The 25,879-nt window shown below is 41.6% G+C and overlaps 1 protein-coding gene across 4 annotated transcripts in view; it reads right to left on the bottom strand.

The window, feature by feature from the left end:
• Positions 1–25,879, bottom strand: part of APBB2 (amyloid beta precursor protein binding family B member 2) — a 378,415-nt gene that overhangs the window by 176,202 nt on the left and 176,334 nt on the right. For all 4 annotated transcript variants that reach the window (XM_032852788.1, XM_032852806.1, XM_032852795.1 and 1 more), the window contains 2 exons: positions 17,843–17,911; positions 4,136–4,951 (listed from right to left, as the gene is read on the bottom strand). In XM_032852788.1, coding sequence (XP_032708679.1) covers positions 4,136–4,951; positions 17,843–17,861 — 835 coding nt within the window. In that variant the 5' untranslated portion in view covers positions 17,862–17,911. The remainder of the gene's footprint in view (positions 1–4,135; positions 4,952–17,842; positions 17,912–25,879) is intronic.

Genomic DNA, 25,879 nt, shown 5'->3' with positions numbered 1-25,879 from the left:
AACGGGACGAGACCCTTACTTTTAGAATTGGAGTCAAGGCTTTTTTTTTTTTTTTTTAAGATTTTATTTTTTTGACAGAGATCACAAGTAGGCAGAGAGGCAGGTAGAGAGAGAGGAGGAAGCAGGTTCCCTGCTGAGCAGAGAGCCCGACGCGGGGCTCGATCCCAGGACCCCGGGACCACGACCTGAGTCGAAGGCAGAGGCATTAACCCACTAAGCCACCCAGGCGCCCCTCTGCCCTTTTTTTTTTAACTTTGGTAAACTCCTATGGAACTCAGTGATTTCACAGATGTTTTTCTTTTTCCTAACAGGCTCTTGTTTTCTCAGAGGGCAGACGACACAGGAGGAAAAGAGGGGCAACATATTGTACAGATGATTGATCAGGGCGGGGGTTGGGGGGAGTTACCAAAATGCTGGAGGGGGCAATTCAGAAAGAAAGAGAAATAGAAAGTAGTCAATCTCTGGGTTAGGCTGGGCATTTTATTTTATAGATAGCAGTCTAACTTGGAAAGGATACCCTGAAGGTAGAATGAGTCTGTTCTATTTTTCTCGGCTCCCCAAAGCACAGTCTGCAATCCAAAGATAACTGAGCCATGATTTGGTCATAAAACACATGCCACTGTGTGTGATGAGTATTTACTTAAGACAAAGCAGATAAGCAAATATACACACTCAGCAATACAGACTGGTATGCATTATGTGTTCTGGCGATACATACCAGGATCTTACAAAAATTTGCCTTATTTCTTCTTTTCTTTCAACAGTTAGTGCTTGTGTTTTTTATAGATATAAACATGTGTGTATTACATGAAATGTATAATAAACACTGACTTTACCATTGTTAAGTGAAACATACACATTTCATTTGAACTGCTTGTGATGTAAACATTAACGGTAGATTTCACTGAACAGACAACATCAAAAGAAACACAAATGCTGGCAATTCATTGATTTTGTTTTGTTTTGTTTTGATTTATTTGACAGAGAGAAACTAGGCAGAGAGGCAGGCAGAGATAGAGGAGGAAGCAGGCTCCCCGCAGAGCAGAGAGCCCGATGCGGGGCTCGATCCCAGGACCCTGGGATCATGACCTGAGCCGAAGGCAGAGGTTTAACCCACTGAGCCACCCAGGTGCCCCTTTTTTGTTTTTTGGTTTTTTTTTTTTATATTTTAGGAAATTCGTTGATTTTATTTTACTCACTAATTTATGGAGTGGGTACTACTGAAACTTGGAAGTGTGATCATGAAGTAAAGTGGTTTCATTCCAGTAGGAGTTCACAATTGGCTATGAGGAAATTCCCAGAGAATTCCCCAGAACTATTCATGCTAATATTTTGAGACCTTGAGCATGCTGAAGTAAGTGCAGAGATCCCAAAGTGACCATATGGTGAACAACAGCAGAAGTTTGGGGATACCCGGGCGGCTCAGCCGGTTAAGCATCTGACTCTTGATTTCAGCTCAGGTCATGGTCTCAAGGTTGTGGGATCGAGCCCCATGTCCGGCTCCACGTTTGGCGAGGAGTCTGCTTGGGATTCTCCTTTTCCATCTTCCTTTCCCCCCACCCACGTGCTTTCTCTCTCACTCTCTCTAAAATAAATAAATCTTAAAAAAAAAAATTGCACAGGTTTGGTTCTTGAGCATGTTTTTAAAAAACTCAGTCTCGCTGCTTTAGAGTCACATTTAACACATTCTTTTGGGCATATTTGATTCCAAATGTCTATCCTTAGCCACCCGTGAAGGGACAGCACCATATTGTTAATCTTCCTTTAAAATGTGAAGGCCTTTATAGGTGACTTTAAGAGAGGAAAATGAACGTATTGTCTCCTTGCTTCGAGAAAGCTCTAACTCAGCTCACATCATGGGCCAAGCACCAGAGAAACCAACGGAAAGTGAGGCCAGGACAACTGAGCGAAGGAGTGGTGAGCAGAGGAGACCCCAGGCAGGAGTCCTGGAGAGACTCAGAGTGGACCGAGCAGGGTGCACACGCTCAGCCTGAATTCTGGGCTCTCCACAGGCCCTTACGGACACCCACACTCAACAAGAAAAGGGCCTGGGACAGAAATAATGCAAACACTCAGCAGTGAGGGAATCAGTAAATAAACCACAGGGCTCGAAAAGCGTGGACTAGCATGGCTATTGTTGAGGTAGAGAAACAGCATGTCCTTGCACGTGCTGCTCTGCAAAACACATCCTTAAGAGGAAAAAGCCAACCAGTTGTAAAGCCATCTGATGTAAAATTTTCTTGTTTTAACTTTTAATTGTGGAGCATTTTAAAGATACAAAATTAGAGAGAACAGAATAATTAACCTTATGGACCCATCTTTAATAATTATCAGCTTTGGGGCAGTTTGATTTCTTTTCTTTTTTTTATCTCCACCTCAGTTATTTTGGAGAAAATCCCATATATGATATTATTTATATTAGTACATATTATATTACATTATATCTATTATTATATATGAGTATATAGCTCTAAAAGATAGGGACTCTTTAAAAAATAGCATCATCATAAAATGTGGGTAAATCTTAAAATTTATTATAAATGTGGGTATAGGCCTAAAATGTTCTCTGAAAGGAAATTAAAAAAAAAAAAAAGAAGACGACAGTGGTCATCACTGGGGAAAGGGGCTAGTGGGAGGAACAGAGGAGACTTTACTGTACATTTAATAGAACGCGGTGAAATTTGAAATTTGCCTACAACGGCCAGCGCCATGCCTGGGAGAGCAACGGGAAGGCTGTCAGGACAGGAGAGAGACAAGGAGGTCCTGGTGGTGCTGCTGAAAACAGCAGAGGAGTTTGGCTGGGAGATACTCAAGGAGTCCTTGATGTGAATTCCAACTCTGGCAGGTGACAGCGTCCATCAGCGATAGGATGTGATACCTCCCAGTGCGTAAAAGGCAATAGCTATGAACTCAGGAATATTATTAAACATAATTATGCTGCCAGCAGCGTGGGGCTCTAGACATTCAGGAGACGAAATGGACTCATCTCAACCTCCCTACTGCCATATCCGGCTACGGCGGGCTGATGATGGAATCCATCATCTGAAGAACCGCAATTTTAAAGGGCACTTCAAAAACACTTTAAAAAAAAAAAAAAAAAGTCAATGTCTTCACTTTCTCCTTCTCTTTTCCTTATCTAGAGTCCTTGTCATTTCTCTGCCTTGTAGGTTGCAGAAATGTTCTTTCCTTCCATGGTGGTGCGATCTGTTACATTGACAGCCCATGAACAGAGCCTTGGAACCTACAGGGTAGGTGCCAGGTTACTGGGTTACGTTACAGAAATAAGCCTTGGTGAGTGCTTGTTTACACTGAATTTAGATACGACAAAGTGCACTACGTGTTTTAATCTATCAGCGGGATACTGGGGGAGCAGTGAAAAGAGGCAATTGAAAGGAGCTGGCTGTTAGAATCTGTTCGTTTGTGTCCCAGCTGGGACTCCTCCGACAAACCCGAAGATGTTATGGATACAGACAAAGGTCAGGAAAGTCTGGTCTCAATTAGACTCGTTAAAATCCTGAGCTTCTGAATATATTAGAGAAGAAACGCCACTTTCTTACTTTCAAATATCACATGAACAAGGCTAATGAAATGTTCCCCCATAAAGGTCAAAGGGAAATATCTATAATGAGCAGAAATTTAAATTTTGTAAATTGCTAACTTTTCATTAGTGTGAACATAAATACGTTCCAAGAACTTTTAAAATAGTTGGTTCTTTTAATCAAGATATATGCTGTCCCCTGCAACTGTATCTCTTCTATTACTTCGCTTCACAAAACCCAGGATTTCTAGATAGTATACTGAAGTAGTTCACCTAAACACTGGCGGTGTCATTTCCAAACAGGTGACATTCTACTATACTTAACACCACGGAAACATTTCTTTCACCAAAATGCTTACCAGGACAAGCAACCGATGTAGGAACCAAAAAGAAACAACTGAGAAATGTAACAGTATTTTCCACACAAGCTGCCTAATTTTACCCCAACAGGCTTGAGTTCTCTGCCCCCAAATGGACTTTTTTTTTTTTTGGTCGGACTAGAGATTAACCCCATCCATAACAGAACACAGAAGGAAGTGCCACTGTGCCACTGTGAGGCTACTCCCTTTCCCGGGGTGGGGGGCAGGGGGTGGGTACCTGTTTCATCCGGGGAACTGGGGGAGGCGCTGTCTTGGGACAGTGTTGTCCAGCTGGACTCCTCATCACTTGGTGCCAGGTTCTGGATCCGGTGTAGGGCACAATCGGTCTTGGCCCCCGTTTTCGGATGATCCTTCTTGGTCTCTGGGCTGGAGGACACTGTGGCCGCCGGACCATCTTCAGGGCTGAACTGGGCCTTGTTTGGTTTCTGCGGCAGCGCCTCACCATTCCCAATGATGGTGGAGGCAGGGCCCTGGCCCGGCTGCGACTTCTCTTCCACAGCCCCGTGCTGGTTGCCCACGCTCTGCTCTAGGTCTCTGGTTGAGGTTTCCAGGTCTGCATAGTAATTTAGGAAGCTCTTGGTTCTCCTGGGTTGCGAGGGTAAAATTTCACAGTCTGAGGAATCGCGTGGGTGGGGCTCTTTGCCCTCTAACTTCTCAGAAGTTATGTTGATGACTGCAGTGGGGCTGACGTTTTTGTTGGGGTCCTGCTGTCCTTGTTCTGCGGCCTTCCGGAGCTGGTTCTCCCCATTTTTCACCAGCTTGATGTTTGCGGAGCCATTTCCCAGCAGGGGCTGTGCGGCTGGATCGGAGAGGCCCATCGCCACCTGGATATTAGTTAGTGCATATTTTTTCCTGCATTTGGGGGGCGTGCTGTTCCTGGTTTCGGTGTGTTTTACCTCGGCATTCAACAGTTCATTGTGGGAGGAACGGAGATGAAGGGTATTTGGTGGTGTGGCCGGGCTGTTGCGATTCGTGATGTCCGTGGCTCCGCTGCTGGCCATAAACACAGCCACAGTGTCTACACCTGAGTCAGCTGGAAAGAAAAAGAAACTCGTCAGTAGCTGCCGGACATGAGTGAACTGCTTAGCCTATGGTGAGCCAACATTTTTATACAAAAAACTGAAAGAGTTAATGCTTCCGTTGTATACATTCTTATAGAATTAACCCATTTTCCTTTGTTTTCCCTGCTCGCTCATAAATTAAATAGGAACAAATAAAAGGCTTAATGTGGGGACACAAAAGCCAATTTTTAGAAAAGCTAAAAGGTCTTCTAAGGGTCCAAAGTTTATTTAGACTCTCCCTTTTGTAGTCATATAAAAGCATTTTCTTCTGGTCATTGTTCACAGCCTTGAAAACCACATTTCTATTCTGTAGTTCCTTTGGGCAACAAAAAAGTTGCTCAAAAATCGTCTGGGGCTCCAGCTTTCTTAGTTAACCTGAAAGGTCACTGTTCACTGATGCACCATACAGCCAAGGTAATTTTTCTCAACCACGTTTAGAAATTGTGTTCCGAATGCCCGGAAAAGTCAAATCTCCACTGGAGTTTGCTAATATCTTTGTGAATATTTCTGACCTGGGCTTAGTATTTGTACGAAAGAGACATTCTGGAGAAATGGCTCAGTTACTGGAGAACGTACACGCACACAAAACTATTTCTAATAATGCAGCCTTGAGCCCTAGGCTACTGCCGGGTTAGAGCCCCCAAAGGAGTCTGAACATGTTCCACTGAATTACAATACGGACTCAGCTGTTCGCAGCCCCCATGTGCCCTTGCAGGACTCCAAGGAAACCACCTGACAATTGCATTTATCTCAAATATTGCTCATACCATCAGTGATTTATTCCATATGTCTCTTGCTAGGAAGAAAGAAAGGTTTCTCAGACTAGAAGGGAATAAAATTCATCAAAAAGAATTTCTAAGGTTTCACATTTCTCAGTCTGTGAAGAATGACCCCTTTCTTATCTGATCCTCTGCCCTCCACAGAGGCCTCAGTGAGTTTACACCAGCAAATGAACCAAAGCACAGCTCCCAACATTCCTAAAATTGTCTTGTGACAACTGCCTCTTCCACTCCCCAAGCAAAACAGGGACCTCCCCAGGAGAGAAAGGTAAGAATATTCCTCCATTTGGGAGCTTAGAGGTACTCCTTTCTATCATCAAATACTCAGGATCGCCTACTTTAGGAAAGAGTCACCCACTCACCTGGGAGTCCATGTGCTTCTAGAAAGGTAGGCAACATAATGCTGTAAGCAGGGCCCACATCCATAAATGCAATGACGGTGTGGCCCACAGAGACAGTTAAGGGCTGTAAACCAAGTGGTTAAACTTCAGACCCCATTTATTTATCAGGATTCCTGCTTACCCAGCAATGTAACTAACCACCTGGGGTTCATTTTATAGGAAGAGAGAATCTAGTTTGTTGCTCCCTTTTAAACAATGCTCTGATGACTACATATTTTGCAAATTACACTGTTTTAACTATTACTACCACTTCTGTGTATTACAGATTAGAATTCACCCTCAATCAAGAGCAGCACTTGATAGGAAAGGGCTCACTTTGAAGCCACAGAATTTTCCCCGAGACACATATCTGTAACATGGGCACACAAGAGAAAACTCTTGGGTATTCAGAATGACATTACTATAAGAAAGTAGGAAATCTTTGGCTTTTTTAAAGACCTGGCAAAAAAAATCTTCTATCAGGCTATTTTAGGATGTTAGGTACTATATTCTAGCAATGTTATTAGAGAGAAAGTTTTATTTACTTTGCTCATAACCATAAACATTTTCAGAAAGAATACCATCAGAATTTCTAGGTGATTAAATAGCTTTTGTATCCTGGGTGTGACAGATTAAAAAAACTTTTAGCCATGTTCTTCTAGATCCCACTGTCCTCCCTATGCCCTTTGTCACTCTCCTGTGCGCTAGAAATCACAAAGGGGAGGTTTGGGTGGGTTACATTAGAACAACAGGACCATCCTGTACAAAACAGCTCTTTCTGTGCTGTTTTTGTAGATCAAAGCCTGAGCACAGTTTGAGTGTGTTTCCGATATTAAACGATGGTATCACCTGGGAGCAAAATCAAAGGTTCACATCTAGAACTAAGGCAGCCAAGTTAATGCTATGAAGTATACAGTTGTCTCTGGGAGTTAACTATCAGCTAAGCGGTCATCTGGGGTCAAAAGAAGTAGGCAAAAGTTAGCAAATTCCTAGAAAGATGAAGGCTTCAAAGGAGGAGGCCCCTGAAAGTGGGAGGCAGTGCCCAGGAGGGTAAGAACAAAGAACTCGGGGCCAGGGAGACAGGCTAGTTACTAGCTGAGTGATCTAGGACACCTGACCTTCAGTGTTCTTGTCTGAAAAATGGGGCATTTTTGTTGCCAGGATTGTTCTGAGGATTAAAATGAGAAATGCAGGCCCGAGGATTTAGTATAGTAATAACCATAATGTGTCAACAAACCGCACCCCTTTACATCCAAGGGACAGAGCACAGAGCTGCCTGCCAGGGGCCCCAAATTTACCACCTGATTAGCTCCAAGTGATAGAAACAGTTCTGTTGTACCGACACAGAGAAAGCAAACAGACCAACAGGATGGGATAAAGATGTTGGGTCCGGAAGAGTTTAATAATAGGAAAAAAATTCCTCAGTGTAGAGGTAGGTGGTTTTTGTTTTTTTTTTAATGCAAAGAAAATCTTACAATGTCTCTTTAAATCTTCCATTGAGCTGTTTTCTTTGGAGCCCAAAAGTTTAAGAATAAGTCCAAATTCCTTGTTATAACAGAAAAGTTAGTTAAACTGTCCATTTCTTTCCTGTAAAATCAGGATAGTAACAGTATCTTCACCTCACTGAGTTTTGTTGAGAACTAAGAGAGATGGCTGTCAGCATTTAACCCAGGGCCTGGCATACAGTTAGGGATTCATATTATTTTACGGTTCCCTCTTTCCTCACGTGCTTCTGTCTCTGCTCGCCATACTGCAGGCCACCATATGTACTGAGCACTTTCTTCTTGCCAGGTACCATGTTGGGAGTAGGGAAACCGAGACACACAAGATCCCACCTGCTAAGTGCTTTCAGCCTTGCTAAAGACAAACACACAATAATGTGATAAACATCAACCAGGATGGGAGCTGGGGAGGTACAAGGGAGTGAGTGGTCTTCCCACCTCAATCTGGAGAGGAACGGAAGGTAAGAGAGGCCAGATCCACCTTTGGGGAGTCTTCGCAAATCAAAACGCAAAAGGAGATGCGGTAAAGGGGAGGAAGAGTCAGGCAGAGTCCTACAAGACAGGCTCCAAGGGATTGGACTTGACCCTGAGGCAGAGAAGATCAAGTACTTCAACAGAATGAAGAATGAAGGAGGCTGAAGAGAAAGAAACAGAGAGAGAAGGTGAGGGAGAAAGAGAAAGAGAGCGAGGGAGAGGAAGAGGATATGTGTGTGGTTGTGTGTGTGCGCGCGCGCGCACGTGCACACGTGTGTGTGCTGTCTTCCTTTATGTAGCAGAGGGAAAGGGCAACTTTCCTCCAGCATGTTCTCCAAGATGACTCTGGTGAAAAGGTATTAAAGAAGCAATGGAAATGAGGTAATTAAAACACCAGAGGTCATCAGGGAGAGAGGAGAATGACGCAGACAGAGGGTGCCTCCCTAACCAAACAGGCAGGCTAGTCCCATCTTCATGGTCTCCCATTTGGCACTAGGGTCTGACTCTGACAATTATCAAAGGGAAGCCAAACACTCGCAAGGAGACCATCTGGAAAGCTACGGTCAATAGTCCTATCAAGACAGTAGGGAAAGAACAAGGTGGGCATGGGAGACTTAAGTATGGGGAACAGGGCGAGGGGCGGAGGGGGGAGTCCTTCCCTCTCAACTGCCATCATACTGAGTCTAGGCATTCACCTCTTGACCAGGGCAAAAAGACCAGGCCTCCATGAAGCAGCACTGGCTGATGATAAGAACATGGGCGGCTTCCGCCCCTCACAGCTTCGGGAGAAGGGCAGAGGTGGGCAGAGTGACCTTCAAGAACTTCACTAAAGAACAAAAGGGCAGCGGAGAGCAGCCCATGATTTGGGGTTATAGGAAGGCATTTTTCTTTTATTAAAGATCAAGAGTCTTTGTGATGTGTTACTGCTTATAAGGCAGAAACACAGAGGGCGACAGAGAAGGGATAAACGGAAACACGAAAGAGGGACAGACGAAGAAGGGAGAATCCAGGTGATGAGATGAGGGACCACAGCAGATACGAGAGAGCCAGCCTTGCCCAAGACAAGGGACACTTCTTCAGGAGCGAAGGAAGGAAAGGGAGGAAGGGTGGAGAGAGTGACACCAAGTCTAGGAAAAGCAGAACTGATAGCCTTCATTTTCTCTGTGAAAGGTAAGTCTTGCCCCAAGGGAAGCAAGCTAGGAGAACAGGAGGAGAGGAACAAAAGTCCAGAAATAGTCACATGGGAGAAACATAGAGTTGGAAACTTCTAAAAGAAATGTGAAGTTTGATGGCATAAGAACAGACACACAGATGAATGGAATGGACCAGAGAACCCAGAAATAAACTCATGCATGTATGTCCAATTAACTTATGACAAAGGAGCCAAGAGCATGCAACTGAGAAAGGACAGTCTCTTCACTAAAGGGTGCTGGGAAAACGGGACAGCCACATGCAAAAGAATGAAAGTGGGCCCGGCCCTTAACCCCCACGCAAACATTAACTCAAAATGGATGAAAGACTTGAACGTAAGGCTTGAAACCGTTAAGTTTCTAGAAGAAAACACAGGCAGTAAACCCCTTGACATGGGTTTTGGCAATAGTTTTTTGGATTTGACACCGAAAGTAAAGGCAACAAAAGCAAAAATAAACAAGCAGGACTGCATCCACCCAAAAAATCTGCACAGCAAAGGAAACCATCCACACAATGAAAAGGCAACCTACTGAATGGGAGGGGGAAACACATAGTCACAAAGGCGGACAGGATTACGGTGGCAGGTGGGGGGACAGACAAGGCATGCATTCTGGGTATGGCCCGGAGAGGACAGGGAATGGAGCCAGGAAGGAGACGGAGAGCTGGGAAGAAAAGGCCAAGGGATCTGAGGACTCCACAAAGTCAAGAAACAGGTGTCATAGGAACAAGGATAGGTTTTCAACCCCAGCAGCATGCATCCCTTGGGGAGCTTTTTTTAAAAAAGCACAGAAGGCTAAGGCCCACTCCTAAAGACACCCTAAAGAGTCTGATTCAATCAGCCTGGGGCCAGGGCCCGTCAGGGTGATTCCAATGTGTGGCCAAGGTCAAAAACCACTAGAACCAGATAATGATTTCAGAAGCACTTGGAACGCTCTGATCATGCGTGTCCCCTTCCTTGTCTTTGCACACCTTCTCAGCATCCTTCCCTCCTATCTGGCAAGTTTCTATTTCACCCTTAAGATTCAAGGTAAGTATCACCTAGTTGTGAACTGTCTTCTTGCCCCTCCAGGCAGATTCCAGGGCTCCTTCTATACTCCCAAACCTTCCTACACTCATCTCTGACAGCAACATTCTCATTGTGTTATTTTTGCCCTGTTGGAGTTTCCCATTAGACTCTGACCTCCAGTAACCAGAACAGGAGCACAGCATACAGTAGGTACTCCATGCATGTCTGTAGAATAAATCATTGAATACAATGGGACAAAAAAAAAAAAAGTGTTTCGTTAACATCTCAAGAAATGTTTATATTAAAAGTCTAGCTTTTCTCAAGCTTTTATCCCATGTAGCATCTGAGCAAGATTTAAAATAAAATCTTTCAAGATACTATCCAGACTGATTTCTTTTGCTCCTTGGTCTTGGCTCAAGAACATTCTTGTTCAATTCTGCCATAACTCCCTGAAGAAGAAAAGGCTATTTCGAGTCAAAAGTACACGTGCTGTGACCCAGAACAGACTGGTATACTTCTCTACCAGACCTGATTTCTCATCAGCTGTCATCCTACCAGCTCCAAGTTTTTCAAACTCTGCAATGAACAGCTCTGGTGCACACGGCACAATGCTCCTGTCACCGCCGTGCTCCCCAGCACCCAATTCCAGGCCTTCCTCTGTTCCCCTCCTTCCTCATATTTACCACCAGCATCATTAGTAACAATAAACAGAAGAGAATCATATATGATGGGAAAGAGCAATACAACAATAATATAAAAACTAACAATTCTGGAGAAAAACTAATTCTCTGTGGCTACAAAAATGAAAGGACGACTATCTTCCTCTTCTGCCCGAGGACCAGTCCCCCTCACCCAACTTTTGCTTTCACTCTTCTCCATGGAAGACAGTTTAGCCTGCTTTCCCCAATACTAGTACTATATGGAGGCCCAGAAGTTGGGGCATTCAAGCAACTTCCACTTATCTTTGCCTCCCATGATCTTACTATAGATTTGAGATCAAAGACCACTTGGTCTAATACTCCCTATAAATTAGGGGGATGGAGTTAAATCCACTGACACGTGGGCTAGACCTGAAGCGAGAACTCATGGCATTGCCACCCTACATTTCCCAGACCAGAAGCATAGGGATAGTCCTTCATCAGTTTCTTATCCTACTGAATACTCTCAGTTTCCTTTGAAGTGTTCCTCTAGCGAATCGCATTTCCCCCTCCCACCTCCTCCCTGCCTGCTTTCAGGCCTGCATCACTTACCAGTTTCTTTCTAAATCCGCAAGCGTAACAGCTCTGTGGCCTAGCCTATCGTGTGTTGCCCTGTATCATTCTGAAAACAAACTGATCATGGAGCTCTCCTGCTTAAAACCATCTACTGGTCAACCATCTACTTGTTCAAAAGCTCACTCTACAACCACTTCAAATTCCCCTACACTGGTCTCAGTGGACCCTTCTAGTCACATCCCCCATCACTGCACCCCGCTCCGCCCCTCAACCCCGACCCTGTTCTCTACAAGGCGGCCACAATCAACCTACCTGACAATGCCAAGCCCCTTCTCAACTCTTTCCCCTTGCACAAGGAGTTTGTTTCCTCTGCCTAGGAATGTCCTTTGCCCTCATCTCCCCTACCCCCTGAAACCCTTTATACCCCACCTGAAAACGCCTATGAATCCTTTAAAACCCCATTCCTTTAGCCTTCCTCTGACTCCTATACACAACGATGGCTGCCACCTGTTCTATGGTAGGTATGTAGCAGGCTGTTCCCATCAGCACTTCTAGGCACGGAGACATCTCTCTCCCCTTCTAAATTGTAAGTTCCTTGAGGGCAGTGACTGTTCTATTCATTTTTTAGGACAGTTTTATCAAGATATAATTTACATATCATACAGCTCACTTTTAAAAGTGTACGGTTTGGGGGTGTTTAGCATATTCTCAGAATTGTCCATCCATTACTAGGGTCTAATGACAGAGTGCAATTATCACCCCAAAAAGAAACCCTCTGCTCATCAGCAGTCACCCTCTGTTCCTCCCACACCCAAGCTCCTGGCAACCACTAACCTACTTTCCGTCCTTATGGAGTGCCCATTCTAGACATTTCACATAAATACAACCACCACAGGACATGTGATCTCTTGTGACTGGCTTTCCTCACTTAGTGGATCATCAGGGTTCATCCTTCTTGTCATATGTATCAGTACTTCTTTCCTTTTTGTGGCCAAATCATATTCCATGGTATCGACAGACCACATTTTATTTAAGTGTTCATCAGTTCATGAACATTTGGAATATTTCCATGTTTTAGCTATTATAAACCATACTGCTATGAATATTCACATACAAGGCTTTGTATGAACATACGTTTTCAATTCTCGTGGGTGTAACCCAGGAGCGGAATTGCTAATTATATATGTAATTAATATATAATAATATATATCATATGTATATAATATATATTTGGTTATATAATGAAATATATATAGTTATATGTATTTATATAGTTACATAATATTATACATAAAGTTATATAATTAAATACATATGACCTTTCAAGGACCTGCAAGTGGTTTTACAAGGCAGGGGCACCATTTTACATTCCCACCAGCAAAGGATGAAGGTTCTAATTTCTCCACATCCTCCCCAACACTTGTTGTGTCTTTTCTATGCTAGCCATCCAAGGAGGTATGAAGTGACATCTTGTTGTCATTTCGATTTGCATTTCCCTTTCATTTTTATATTCCCAGAGTTTTCAGGGTCTTTCAACACAGCCTGGCATAGAAGAGTACTCAATAAATGTTTGATTCATTAATCCATCCACTCATTCATTAACTAAATAACCATCGAGCATCTGCTATGTGCTAGCTGCTCTTCTCAAGGCCAAGAATATGACAGTACACAAAATAAGCAAAATGAATGAGGAATAGGTAAGCAAATGCTGGTGACCCCGAGAGTCTTTAGTACAGAGGGGGTTCTGCTCTTGGATTTCTGGTGGTGAGATGGGCCCTCAAGACTTGGCCATTACCTCTACAGCTGCTTGTCATGCTGTTATCAAGCCCCAACATCAATGCAGGAAGATCGATTTCTATTGTAGAGATGGATATAAGTTGAGAGTGTCATAAGAGCTAGTATTACTACAACCATCGCTCTCCTGCACGCCCATAGGGAAACATCTGTTATAGCCCGGCATGCGTTTCCTCTTTAACCAGTAACAGCCCCACAATATTTCTTGGGGCATCAACCTTTCTACACTCTCATTCCTTCATTCAACAGATTCTCTGGTGTGCATGGCCATGCAAAAGCCTTCTAACTGCCTTCTAACTGCTGAGGTTATAGCAGTGGGCAAAACTGACAAAAGAAAAACACCTACTCGTGTGCAGCTTACATTCTAAGGGTTCAGCCCATGTGTTTCAGGCAGAGATGACACTGCCCCTTGCTTTGTGGAGGACAGAGCCCAGGCCCAGCCAGTCAGAGTAGCAAATCCCCATGGCTGTGGTGACCAGCTCAAGGAAAAGCAGGTGACCCACACAAAGCCAGTCCTAAGACTGTTGGCAGAATGATCAGAAAAGGGGTGCTCTCTTTTCTCTTGTTCTTGAACTAGAAGATCCTAGAACTTTGAAGGGTCACCATGAAGAGGCAACTAGCATTAGCAAGGACCAATGAGCAAGTAGATCTATGAGACAGAGAGGGAGGAAGAAACTCTAATGATGTTGTTGGAATCCCTAAAACAAGCCACACCTGAAACAGGATACCCCCTAGGCTTCTTGGCTGTTAAAGTCAACTGATTTTTTGTGTGGGCTTAAACCACTTTAAACTGAGTCTTCTCCTTCCAGCAACTGAAAAAAAAAAAGGCTTTGTTAATAAATGGAGTATTTTTTGTGAGGCTTAAACAAAATGAAGTAAGCCAGGGTTACTTAAAGTCCATGACTAACCAGGCTTTCCAGACACCCAGAGTTGCAAAGATCCCAGCATGGAGACAGAATCCCGTAATTCGGATGACATCCTAATAGAAACCCATGCTGGAACCCGTAGTTAAACCTGCCCCCAAGGTTTCTCTTTTCTGAGACCTCGAGGCATCTGTCAAAGGAAAATTTTTGTCATGAATGACAGGAAACTCTTCTCTCTATACCCTGCTGCTCTCCATGTGCTCCAGTGACACGTTGACAAAATCAGAAATTGACAAATGGCCCAGGGAAGCTCCAGGTTTGCCCTGCTCGTTGGTGAAACTTGACAGTTTCTTCATTTTCAGTTCTCTGCTACACAGTTTTATTTCCACTGAGGAGTTAACAGCCCAACTTCTACCCTGAGGAATGTTGCCTTTTGAACTAGACCTCAAAGTACGAAGGAAATGAAATAACTCAGGTTTTTTTTTTCTTTTAGGAAGGAGAGGCAAAAGAAGGCTGGTTTCCTGAAATTACTCATGAAAGTAAACTCTCAATGTGACAAAAATGATAAGAACTTCTCTCTGAACAAAAGAGGCAAAGGTTATGGGTCACTGAGGCGGAGAGATCACAGCATTAGAACCTTGGAAGTTTCTTTAAAAAAAAAAAAAAAGATTTATTTATTTATTTTGGAGAGAGAGGGAAAGAGATAAAGAGAGAGCGTGCTTGTGACAGGGGTGGCGTGGGGTGTAGAGGCAGAGGGAGAGACAGGGAAGAATCCTCAAACACACTCTCTACTGAGCGCAGAGCTCACCTCGGGGCTTGATCCCAGGACCCTGAGATCATGACCTGAGCCGAAACCAAGAACTAGACACTCATCCAACTGAGCCACCCTGGCGCTCCTAACCTTGGTTAGTTTCTAAAGCCAAAGGAGCAGCTTCACACAGGGCAACTTCTCCAGGCTTTAGGGGACAAGGGTGATTTCAACAGCTAGGTGTCACCCACCTAAGGGTTTCCCATGCCCACTGAACTTAAGTGCCTGAGGACTGGCTTTTTAATCATCCCAAGGGGAGGTGAGGAGACACGACAGAGATGTACCAGATACTTTTCTTCAAGATACTCAGTCAGAGGGGGAGCTGGGTGGCTCAGTCAGAAAAGCGTCTGCCTTTGGCTCAGGTCGTGATCCCAGGGTACTGGGATCGAGCCCCGCATCAGGCTCCTTGCTCAGTCAGAAGCCTGCTTCCCCATCTCCCTCTGCGACTCCCCCTGCTTGTGCTCACTTGCTCTCTGTCTCTCTCTGTCAAATAAATAAATAAAATCTTAAAAAAAAAAAAAAAAGAAGAAGAAGAAAGGAACAGTCAGAGTGGGCAATGAGAAGGAACAGTTATTAAAGAAACTCGCCATGGTTCAAGTAGGCAGAATCTTAAGAGAAAAAGGCATTTGGGATGAGGAAAGGGGCACCCTGAAAAAGCACAGCTGAGCTGGGTCTTGAAGGGTAGGCTGGAGTCCACCGGTGGGCCAGGATGAGAAAGGCACGCCCGGTGAGGAAGCCTGGCATCCCCAAATCCCCTGTGGCAAATGTGAAGATAAGCAGTTTTGGAAACCCAAGTCGGAATTTGTATATCCAAATAAGAATAAAGACCTTCAAAGCTTGGGACAGTATATGCTTATTCCAAGGATGTTTTCTGTGCTCAATTTCTAAGCCATTTTCATTGTTTGGAAGAGCCTTAATGTCTTTGGAAGATTAATGTATGTTTTAAAGACAGCTTTAGACTTCTATGAACAAGTCTGACGAATACAGTCAAATGATCAAGCTTGAGATACCGGTTTAGGTGAGAAAAAGCAGGTGAGCAATCAAGTAATGACGCAGGTTGTCTTGAGTAACTGAGAAGTGGGCCTCACGTCAATTCCAACAGGGAATCTAAAACAATGACAGAATCCTTGAAGCAGGGTAAATGCCAGACTATGCCACGGGCTGAGAGACCTGCTTGGAAGGGACTCCTGAGTTGAACCTGAAAGGTTCAAGAGGCATCTTCCAGGCGGGTAATGGTATATGTTCTGGGGTATGTTTGCTTTTTAAAAGGCTCCCTGTAGTCACAGCTCCCAGGAGTCGAGAAGGGGGACGGAGGCTACCTGAGCTTAGTTATTGGTCCTCACTCTGCTGCACTAGCTGTCACCTGAATTTTCAAGTAAAAAATGATTGGAATATACACTCCACTGAATTAAGAATACTGCTTTCCTTGTTAAATGTGTCACATCCTAGACTAATATATGATAGTAGTAACTGTCACTGGAAAACCCTGCTGGATAACAGTGTCATTATCTCTCATATACCTACCAGCAAATAAAAGCAACTTGAGGACCATTAGGCAGAAGGAATACATTAGCATAATACAATATAAGTGACAGCAAGAAACTCCTAGAAGCTATTTGATCAGTTCACTTCCATGGAGAGGAAAACACATTTTACATACTTGCCAGCTTTATCCTTACAGTTTCTATACAGAGCTGATCTTGCCATGTATTAAAACATTTTAAATGCTAAAGAGTTCCTAAAAGGAATCATTCGCAACAATTTAAACTGTGTTTTTTAAAAGGACACACATCTTTGCCTTGATTTACCAAAATTAATATGCCTGTTCAAATATGTATTTACAAAGAAAATCTATTGCCTGCCCCTAAATTATCAAAGGGTGATGAGAGGCCTCTGAGAATCAGCTCTAAGTTCCTAATTTTCCTGTGTGAGTTTAGGTTTGTCACATTGTTATTGGCTGTTTTGAATAAAAAAGGTATTACCTGTGGTTCATATATCTCTATTGAGCTTAGTGTTTATTCTATTATGTTTTATTTAGTTTTCTGTTGAAACAGAACATGAAGTATTACATAAAGGAGAAAACAGCTTGGACGTACTTCCGGAGTTTAAAGACAGAACTAAGAGATTTTAATACCTATTTGTCCATGGCTTAAATCTACTTACGTAAAAACTCAGAATTTGCTTCGTGGTTTATACCCTAACAAAATATGGATTCCCCCAGATTCCTCTTTGATTTGCAGTCCTATCCTGTGTTTAATTCAAAATGTTACTGCAATTACTTCTTCCTCATTATATTACTGTGAGGCAAAGAAGTAAATCCCACACCACATCGTATATAGTCTAGCATCCATCCTGACACAAAGAGAGGGATGTACAATAAAATTAAGGTGGTTTCCTTAAGGCCTAAACTTAATCAGCACTAGATCCGGGAGAATACTGACCTGAGGAGTTTGACTCTAGACAAACCCAACAATTGGCGAAGATGCTGTTTATGGAGACTCACCACCAACACCACCTCATTGTCCGTATGTATTTACAGGCTACCATAGGCAATACCCAATGGCAAAATCTGACATAGCTTTTGTTTCCTGTTATAATCAACTAAAATATTTTTACATTATGCTATTACTAGAGTCGTGCAATTATTACACAAATACACGTAAGTCCAATGGATTTTACGATCTTATTTTAACAATCTCCTTTTCTAATACATTAATGAACAAGAACAAGCAAAAACATGTCATTTTAGCAAACCATGTTTAACATCCGAAGAATCATCCATCATATCCATTTGTTCAAGTTTTAATATTAAACTGCTTCTCTGCATTGAAATATGTGGAAATGGGTCTGACCTGGAAGTACTTCTGACATGGGTCACGGGACTCCAGCTGTGGTGCAGGAACTAGGTTATAATTTGAAATCTGAAAAGAGGGATCATTGGAGAAATTAAAATCCCAAATAACATAGCATACAAGAAAAAAAAAAAAGCATAACATTGACAATTCTTCCAAAAGCTGTCAAAAACGTGAAACAATTTTTGGCAGATAATATCCAAATTTTTGTTTATTTATAGTTGGTAAAAACACATTTGACTGAAACTTGAATTTCTGCTTAACCACATTTCCCACAAACATTTCTTGAGATTTTTTTTTTCCCCATGCCAGGCTCAGTTATCTGTCTTTGTCTTGTTATTTATCTATGTGTCTCAACTTTCCAATGCTTTTTCTCATTAAAAGCACAATTCAGAAGGCAGTGAGGAAAAAACTGGTACATTTCACCACATAAAAAAGCAAACATTCTGTTTGGGAATACAAAATGACTATAAACACAGTAAAGACAAAAAAAAAAACAAAAAAATTAACATTACAAGGACACAAAGAGGCTAATTTCATTTATATAGAAAGAGCTCCTTGAAGTTATGAAGAATTTCCTTGAAGTTATTAAGAAAAATATGAACAAGCCTGTAGGAAAATGAGCAAAGGGCAGGACAAGTCCCAACAGAAACGCAAATGTCCAACAAACATATAAATAACTAACCTTAGTCAAAACTAAAGAAAACGCTAATTTAAATAACAACAACTCGCTGTTTCCCTCTATCAGACTGCAGAGATTAACAAGCTTAATAGCACATAACTGAAAGCAACAACACTGGAAATAGGAATTTTCAAAACTTGCTAATGGGAGTAAAAGCTGGCAAAACTTTTTCAAGAGCCATTTAGAAATATCTGAGCAAATTTAGAATGCATAGACCCCCACTACTCAGCAATTCCCTTTTTTTTTTTTTAAGATCTTATTTATTTATTTGACAGAGAGCACACACATACAGAGAGAGCGGCAGGTAGAGGGAGAAGCAGGCTCCCCACTGAGCATGGAGTCTGATACGGGACTTGATCCCACGGTCCTGGGATCATGACCTGAACCAAAGGCAGACAGATGCTTAATGGACTGAGCCACCAGGCATCCCAGCAATTCCATTTCTGAGAATTTATTTTAGAGATAAACCTACATGGACTCTTGTTCTAAAAGCAAAAGATCAGTAACTAACTGTTCTTCAGTGGACAGCTGGTTCATTAAATTATGATACCTCCATACAATGGAGTATTGTGCACTATTAGGAAAAGCATAGTGGATCTACACGAGCTGATAAGAAAAGGGCTTGACAACATATCACTAAGTGTTGAGTAACATGGACAGCAGGGCAAAATCAAATTTGAGTACAATTTTTAAAAGCATGCACGTGACTACATACACACACACAAATGCATACATCTACACAGAGAATTTATTTTTTTTTAAGATTTTATTTATTCATCAAGCGGTACCCTCACGCATATAATTCTATGTGTTTATTATAGTTATAGGAGAAGTTGTTTTTTTTTTTTTAAGTCAAATGTTGGCAGTTTTCTAAATCATTATTCAAATTGCTTAGCTTTATATTTGTGGAGACTAAATTCTTTTCTAACCTTTCCAAACTAGTATCTTTAATGGGCATTACTCCTAACTTTATGATTCCGATAATGACCTGACAACTTGGTCTACTGACCCACAATACATTTTTAATTATATTTCCACATATTGTGGGTAAGGCTCATTACTCTGCTATAATTAAAAGGGTGGGTTTATTTTAAATTGCCCTGAAACAGCAAAAGATGCTTCCTCTACTCACTTTTGTCTTTTTCTATTCCCTTCTCAGCTCCTGAAAAGTATTTTAAAATTCAGTTTTCTTTTTTTTTTTTTTAAGTTTTTGTCTTCAGCATACCTTAAGTTATAAGCAGAGCTAGATGTGATGTAATAGCTATTTCGAGGCAATGAATATTAATAAACAGAGAGAAAGCTAAGAGGCAAACTTATAGGAGTAAAAAGACGAACAAACCCTAAGAATCTAATTTTTCAGAGCATCTAATCTTAAAAAAAAAAAAAAATTCCTTCTCCCCAGCATGAAAGAAACTCCAGCTTGTATGAAGTTATGAATTGACATTCTGGCTAATTGCTTCCTATTCTAAATGGCCCTGTGCTATTATTATCTGACCAATATTTATTCCACACACACCATGTGTGATGCTAGAAGCAGGGGACACTTTAGTGAACAAAACACATTCCCCCTTCTCATGGAACTTATAGACAAACTATCAGGAAGATGGACATTAATCACAAAATTATTCATCTCCGTCTATACGGATCTATGACCTGGAGGAAAAGAACTCAGTTTTCTGAGAAAATGGAATGAAGCAACACGGGATAGACGAGAGAGTCAGGAGACACTTATTTCCTGGAGAAAGTGCAATTTAAGTTGCAATTTGAGGACTAAACAGGATTTAGCTAGGTAAACATTTATTAAACACCTACTCTGTGCAAGGCGGCCCCAGGAATAAAGCACAAACATGCAGAGCTATTTTTCCCTAGGCATTTATCTCCCTTGATGAATAAACCTAATCTGATAAAAAGTTTCTAAGGACTTTGAGGCATGGACTACTTCTACATAAAAAGTAACCTGGAGGGCGCCTGGGTGGCCCAGGCATTAAGCCTCTGCCTTCGGCTCAGGTCATGATCCCAGGGTCCTGGGATGGAGCCCCCACAGTGGGCTCTCTGCTCAGCAGGAAGCCTGCTTTTTCCTCTCCCACTCCTCCTGCTTGTGTTTTCTCTCTCACTTGCTTTCTCTCTCTCTGTCAAATAAATAAGATGCTTAAAAAAAAAAAAAGTAACCTGAGAAATACAAAAGCAATCTATGGTTTTAAGAATAATCCGTGGCTGACGCACCTGGGTGGCTCGGTCAGGTAAGCATGGAACTCTTGATTTTGGCTCAGGTCATGATCTCAGGGTTGTGATATCGAGCCCTAAATTGGGCTCTCCACTCTGTGGAGAATCTAGTAGAGATTCCCTCTCTCCCTCTCCCTCTGGCCCTCCCCGCCACACACCCATGCTCCTTTTCTTTCTCTCAAATAAATCGGTAAAGCTTAAAAAAATAATAAAATAAAATAATAATAATACTAAAATAATCTGTAGCCATGCGGTCCAATATGGCAGCCATGAGGAGCAACTGGAGCTAACGAACACCTGAGTGACTAGTCCAACTAAGGAACAGAATTTCTCATTTTATTTCATTATAATTAATTTAAACCTAATTTATATAAAAAGTAAATCTAAATTTATAAACTGATACTTGACTGTTGAAGGGAACTTCTTGGGTAGGTGAAGCTACTTTTTCAATAACACATTTTATGAAATCTAAATAGAGATCCAGTATTTCTATTGAAAATTCTGCATTCACATTGAGTGCTAGAAGCGTAAATCACATGGATTTTAAATACTTTGCATGAAAAAAAGTAAAATCTCTCATTAATAATTTTAAAACATTGATTACATGTTGAAATGATGCTATTTTGGATATACGGAGTTAGATAAAACGTACTGTTAAATTAATTTCACTTTTTTTTTGATAATGTGGTTACTAAAAAATTTCAGATAACATTGGTGGCTCATTACTTTTCTGTTGGAGAACTGCTGATAAAGGGAATGCAGACAGACTCTGAAACTTTACCCTCATCAAAATATTATCTACCTTTTCCATAAAAGCAAAAATAGGCAGAGACGCTTCCCCAGCTGCAAAGCTGGAAAAGGTCGGTCGGTACCAGAACAGGTACATGTTTCCATGAAACCACATACTGAGTTCAAAGATGCCAGAGACTCACACAAGCCACTACAAGCTCCACATTAAGAATACAGCTGATTTTATTTTCTTTAAGATTTTACTTATTTATTTTTGAGAGAGAGAGAGAATGTAAGTGGGGGGAAAGCACGGGGAGGGGAGAAAGCATCTCCAGCAAACTCCCCACTGAGTGCAGAGCCCAAATGGGGCTTGATCCCATGACCCTGAAGTCATGACCTAACAGCTGATTTTAAAACAAAGCATAAAAACTGTATCAATGAAATAATCTAGTAACAATAGTTTCCTTCCAGCAGCATTTTCCTGTGCCCCATTAATGAAAATTAATGCTTCTATGCCTTGTGGTAATGCCATTAAAGCTCAATAAATGTCGAGCAGGACCACAGAAGAGCATCTCCAAGCAGAAATCATGTGCGCACTCCTAAACAAATGAATAAGCGCATAAATAAATTAAATTCCCACTTGTATCTGGTTCAGTATAAGACCCTTTGTGGGTTTTTTCCCCATTGGATATAAATATGTAAATACAAAATTTTACATATTATCAATTCAATTTTTTCTATTTTAACCATCAAAACCTCAATGGCTTTATTTCTCTCAATATGATATGTCCCTGACCAAGAATGCTACATCTCACTATAATAAGGCCCGATGTGTACTGATTATTCTTTTTATTTGTGATATTATATTTGTAATTTAGAATAAAGACACTTTCCTCTTTATTGTTATTGTGTGTTTTGCCATTTTCTCAGTATGCAATTACACACTGTACCCATAAGGTTTCAAGTAGGAAACAGATGACACAATCAAATTAAGGAGGGTTTAATTAGGGACTATCAAAAAAAAAAAAAAGGTTGGCAGTAGGAAATCCACAAGGGATAATGCAGACTCCAGGAGTGGCAGGAGCAAGTTACCATCCCTGGTCTGAGGGACAAGAAAGTTGTACGCAGAGAGGACACTGCCCTACTTGGTCACCATCTGCAATGGAGGGCATAGCAGGCTTCCAGCAACCCTGCACGAAACTGGAATCTTCTCCTGCTCTCACTGCCTGATCTTTTGACTGTAAGGTTGAGAAACTATTCCCGAGTAAGCTACAGTTGTGTGTAATTCTTCTTTTTCCAAGAAGTAGATGAAAACTCACATGCGTTCACCCATTTAGATACAGCTCAAGTACTGTGCCCTTGATAAGATTTTCTTTGAATTACCTAATTATTTTTTTTTAAAGATTTTATTTAGGGGCGCCTGGGTGGCTCAGTGGGTTAAAGCCTCTGCCTTCGGCTCAGGTCATGATCCCGGGGTCCTGGGTTCGAGCCCTACATTGTGTTCTCTGCTCAGCGGGGAGCCTGCTTCCCCCTCTCTCTCTCTCTGCCTGCCTCTCTGCCTACTTGTGATCTCTGTCAAATAAATAAATAAAATCTTTAAAAAGAAAAAGATTTTATTTACTTACTGGAGAGAGAGAGCGCGCAAGAAAAAGAGACAGAGAGAGAGCGTGTGTGAGCACATGTGTTGGGGGGGCAGAGGGAGAGAAAGAAGCAGACTCCCCGCTGAGCAGGGAGCCCAACGAGGCGGGACTCCATCCTAGGACTCTGGGGTCAAGACCTGAGCTGAAGGTTTAACCGATGAGCCACCCAGCCACTTCTACCTAATTATTTCAATCACATTATCCCACACTAAACTTCGAACGTATTGCTATTATTATACTTAGCACATGACATTAAGTTTTTATTTTTATCTTTTTTCCTAACAGAGGGCAAATTCCTTGAAGAAAGAGCTGATTCAATTATTTTTACTTTACTGTTTTTCATTGAGGTAATAATTCACATAAAATTTTATTAGTTTCAGTTGTACAATGTCACAAATCAAAATGTCTTATTGCAAAATGATCACCACAATAAGTCCAGTTAACATCTATCAACAGACACAGTCACAAAATTTTTGTTCCTGTAATGAGAACTTTCTGTGCACTTTTAAGTGATGCCAAAGAGGCATAAGGGAAATAATTAAAAATCAAGGAATTTCACTTTACCTGTCTTTCTTGAATAGTCCCCCAAAAGTCTAACCAATTTTTCTCAGTTTGTCTCACTCTCTGTTCTGTCCAATCCCTCTTTACATCTTTACTTATACAACCTTCTTGCAGTTCCACAACTCCTGGCTCTGCCTTGGTCTAATTCCTCCTGACACCTCCTCCCAGAGGTATCCTAGTTTCATAACAGCAGATAAATGCTGCTGTGTTCACAACCACTCCTTTATCCCAAAACCTCCAAAATAAAGTGCTTTCAGCACTGACACTCTAATACCCAATTAGACTCTAGAATCACTCATTTACTTAAAACCTTCATTACCTTCAAAGTTACTTTCCCGAAAAATCGAACCCAGCGTAATCCTATCAGAAACAACACTCCCTTGCTATAACAAGTATTTTATAACATCTCCTTACTATTTTGAGTGAAATTCAGAGATAAACAACTTATCTATACACGTAAATTTCAGAAAAGGAGAAATAAAAGGAGAGATACATTTCAATAAGCAAATCTTCGGACAGAACTACACTGTTTGTCACAACAAACAGTCCACAGACGCCTGCATCTACGGGGAGATTCACTGAGAAGGCAACAACCATAAATGCAAAGTCACCGAGGCACGTGTTGTGTTGTCAAGCCAGAAATCGTGATTTGCACTGCTGTCGAGAACGGCAATTTCAAAATGCTGAACAACGTTAAGAAAATTCCCCAAAAATGTTAAACACACGTTATCTTAAAATTAGAGAAGTTTTCCACTTCTGAAAGAAATAGTGTATATTAAAGCCATAAAATATACTTTATGTTTAGGGCTTGTGGGCTCAGATGATTCCAAACATGCTGTTTGCGTACATGAATATCTGGCAGGGTGTTTACAAGCTTCGCAGAAGACATTCGTCGTTATATAGGGTTGTCCTGGGTTGCAAGACATCTATCATCCCTGGTCTCCACCCAGAAAGCCCAAGTAGGCCAGTAGTGGGCCCCCTTCCACACTCCCTAAGGGGTGTTCTAGAGGCTTCCAAGCCCCCTGCTTTAAAAGTTGTAACATCAGCCCCGAGTGCCCTCTCCACTTCCTAATTCATAGGACACTGAGGTCCTGTAGGATCTTGAACCAATACTTAATGTCTGAGGCACATTTTATTCAACTGCAAATCATGATTACCATCCATCTGACACTTATGAGGATCAAATGAGATACAATAGGCTTGCGTGCTTTGCTTACTGCCTGGCACATACTATTTTCTCCAACACATATGACCTGTTTTCTCAACGAGGTTGTAAGCTTTCTGAAGGAAAGTGAGGTGTCCTGGAGATCGCTGCATACCCATCAGAAGTACTCGATAAACTCTGGTGGTGCACATCTTCCTCCTTTTTTTCCTGCCCCGTTCTGCGCCCAGAAAATGTTCACAAATAATAAACTAAGTCCAAGAATGGAACAAAGAACTAAATCACAATGGGATCTTTCTTCCTGCCATTGCTGAAATCATTATTATAACCTGCCATGCATAGGAAGGGCTGTCAAAAAGCTGTCGCCTTACCCTCTTGAAAATCTACAGGGTTGTTATTAGTTGATAAGTACTTTTAAAGTAGACATCGCACTCCAGGATGAGACCTAGCTTCCAATTCATACTGATCTGTTCATACTTTAAGGTTTTAACTATTTTCCCCTAAAGAATTTAATCTGTATTTTCAGATCTATAATTTGGAGCAGTGACATGAGATGACTCCACAACAGTCAAACTTACTTTGAAAAGTCCTTTGAATTGCCTACTTGGTACAATACACAGTTTCCATTAAACAACTGAAGTGCTTAAAATTTTATGATGCATATGTAATGAAAAGTATTTAATAAGTATATGCATATGCAAATTTTATTTAAGCATTTTGTTCTTCCACAGAGAAGAAAGTAGAGGTGTGGCATATAATATCCCACTCTAAGGAAATAAACCTAATTTTTTTTTAATTTTTTTGAGATATAATTACTAGCAATAATTTCTTGCCATCCACAAACCTAGGCGCTACATGTATGCTGTTGAGAATCACTGTTCTGGAAAAGCCTAAATTGTCACTTATATAACTTAAAATAGAAGAAAGTTCCAGCAACAAAAGCGCAAGGACTAATCCTATCTCTAATGTCCATATATTATGCAAAAACACTTAAGGATGTTGATTTGTGATTCTAGCTCTTTATCTTACTTGATTCAGTG

This window comes from Lontra canadensis, unplaced genomic scaffold, assembly GCF_010015895.1.
Source record: "Lontra canadensis isolate GAN:19392208 unplaced genomic scaffold, GSC_riverotter_1.0 scaffold1, whole genome shotgun sequence".
In the NCBI taxonomy this organism is placed as follows: Eukaryota; Metazoa; Chordata; class Mammalia; order Carnivora; family Mustelidae; genus Lontra; species Lontra canadensis.
Note: the sequence above shows the minus strand (reverse complement) of the source record. Positions and strands in the feature narration are given on the sequence as shown.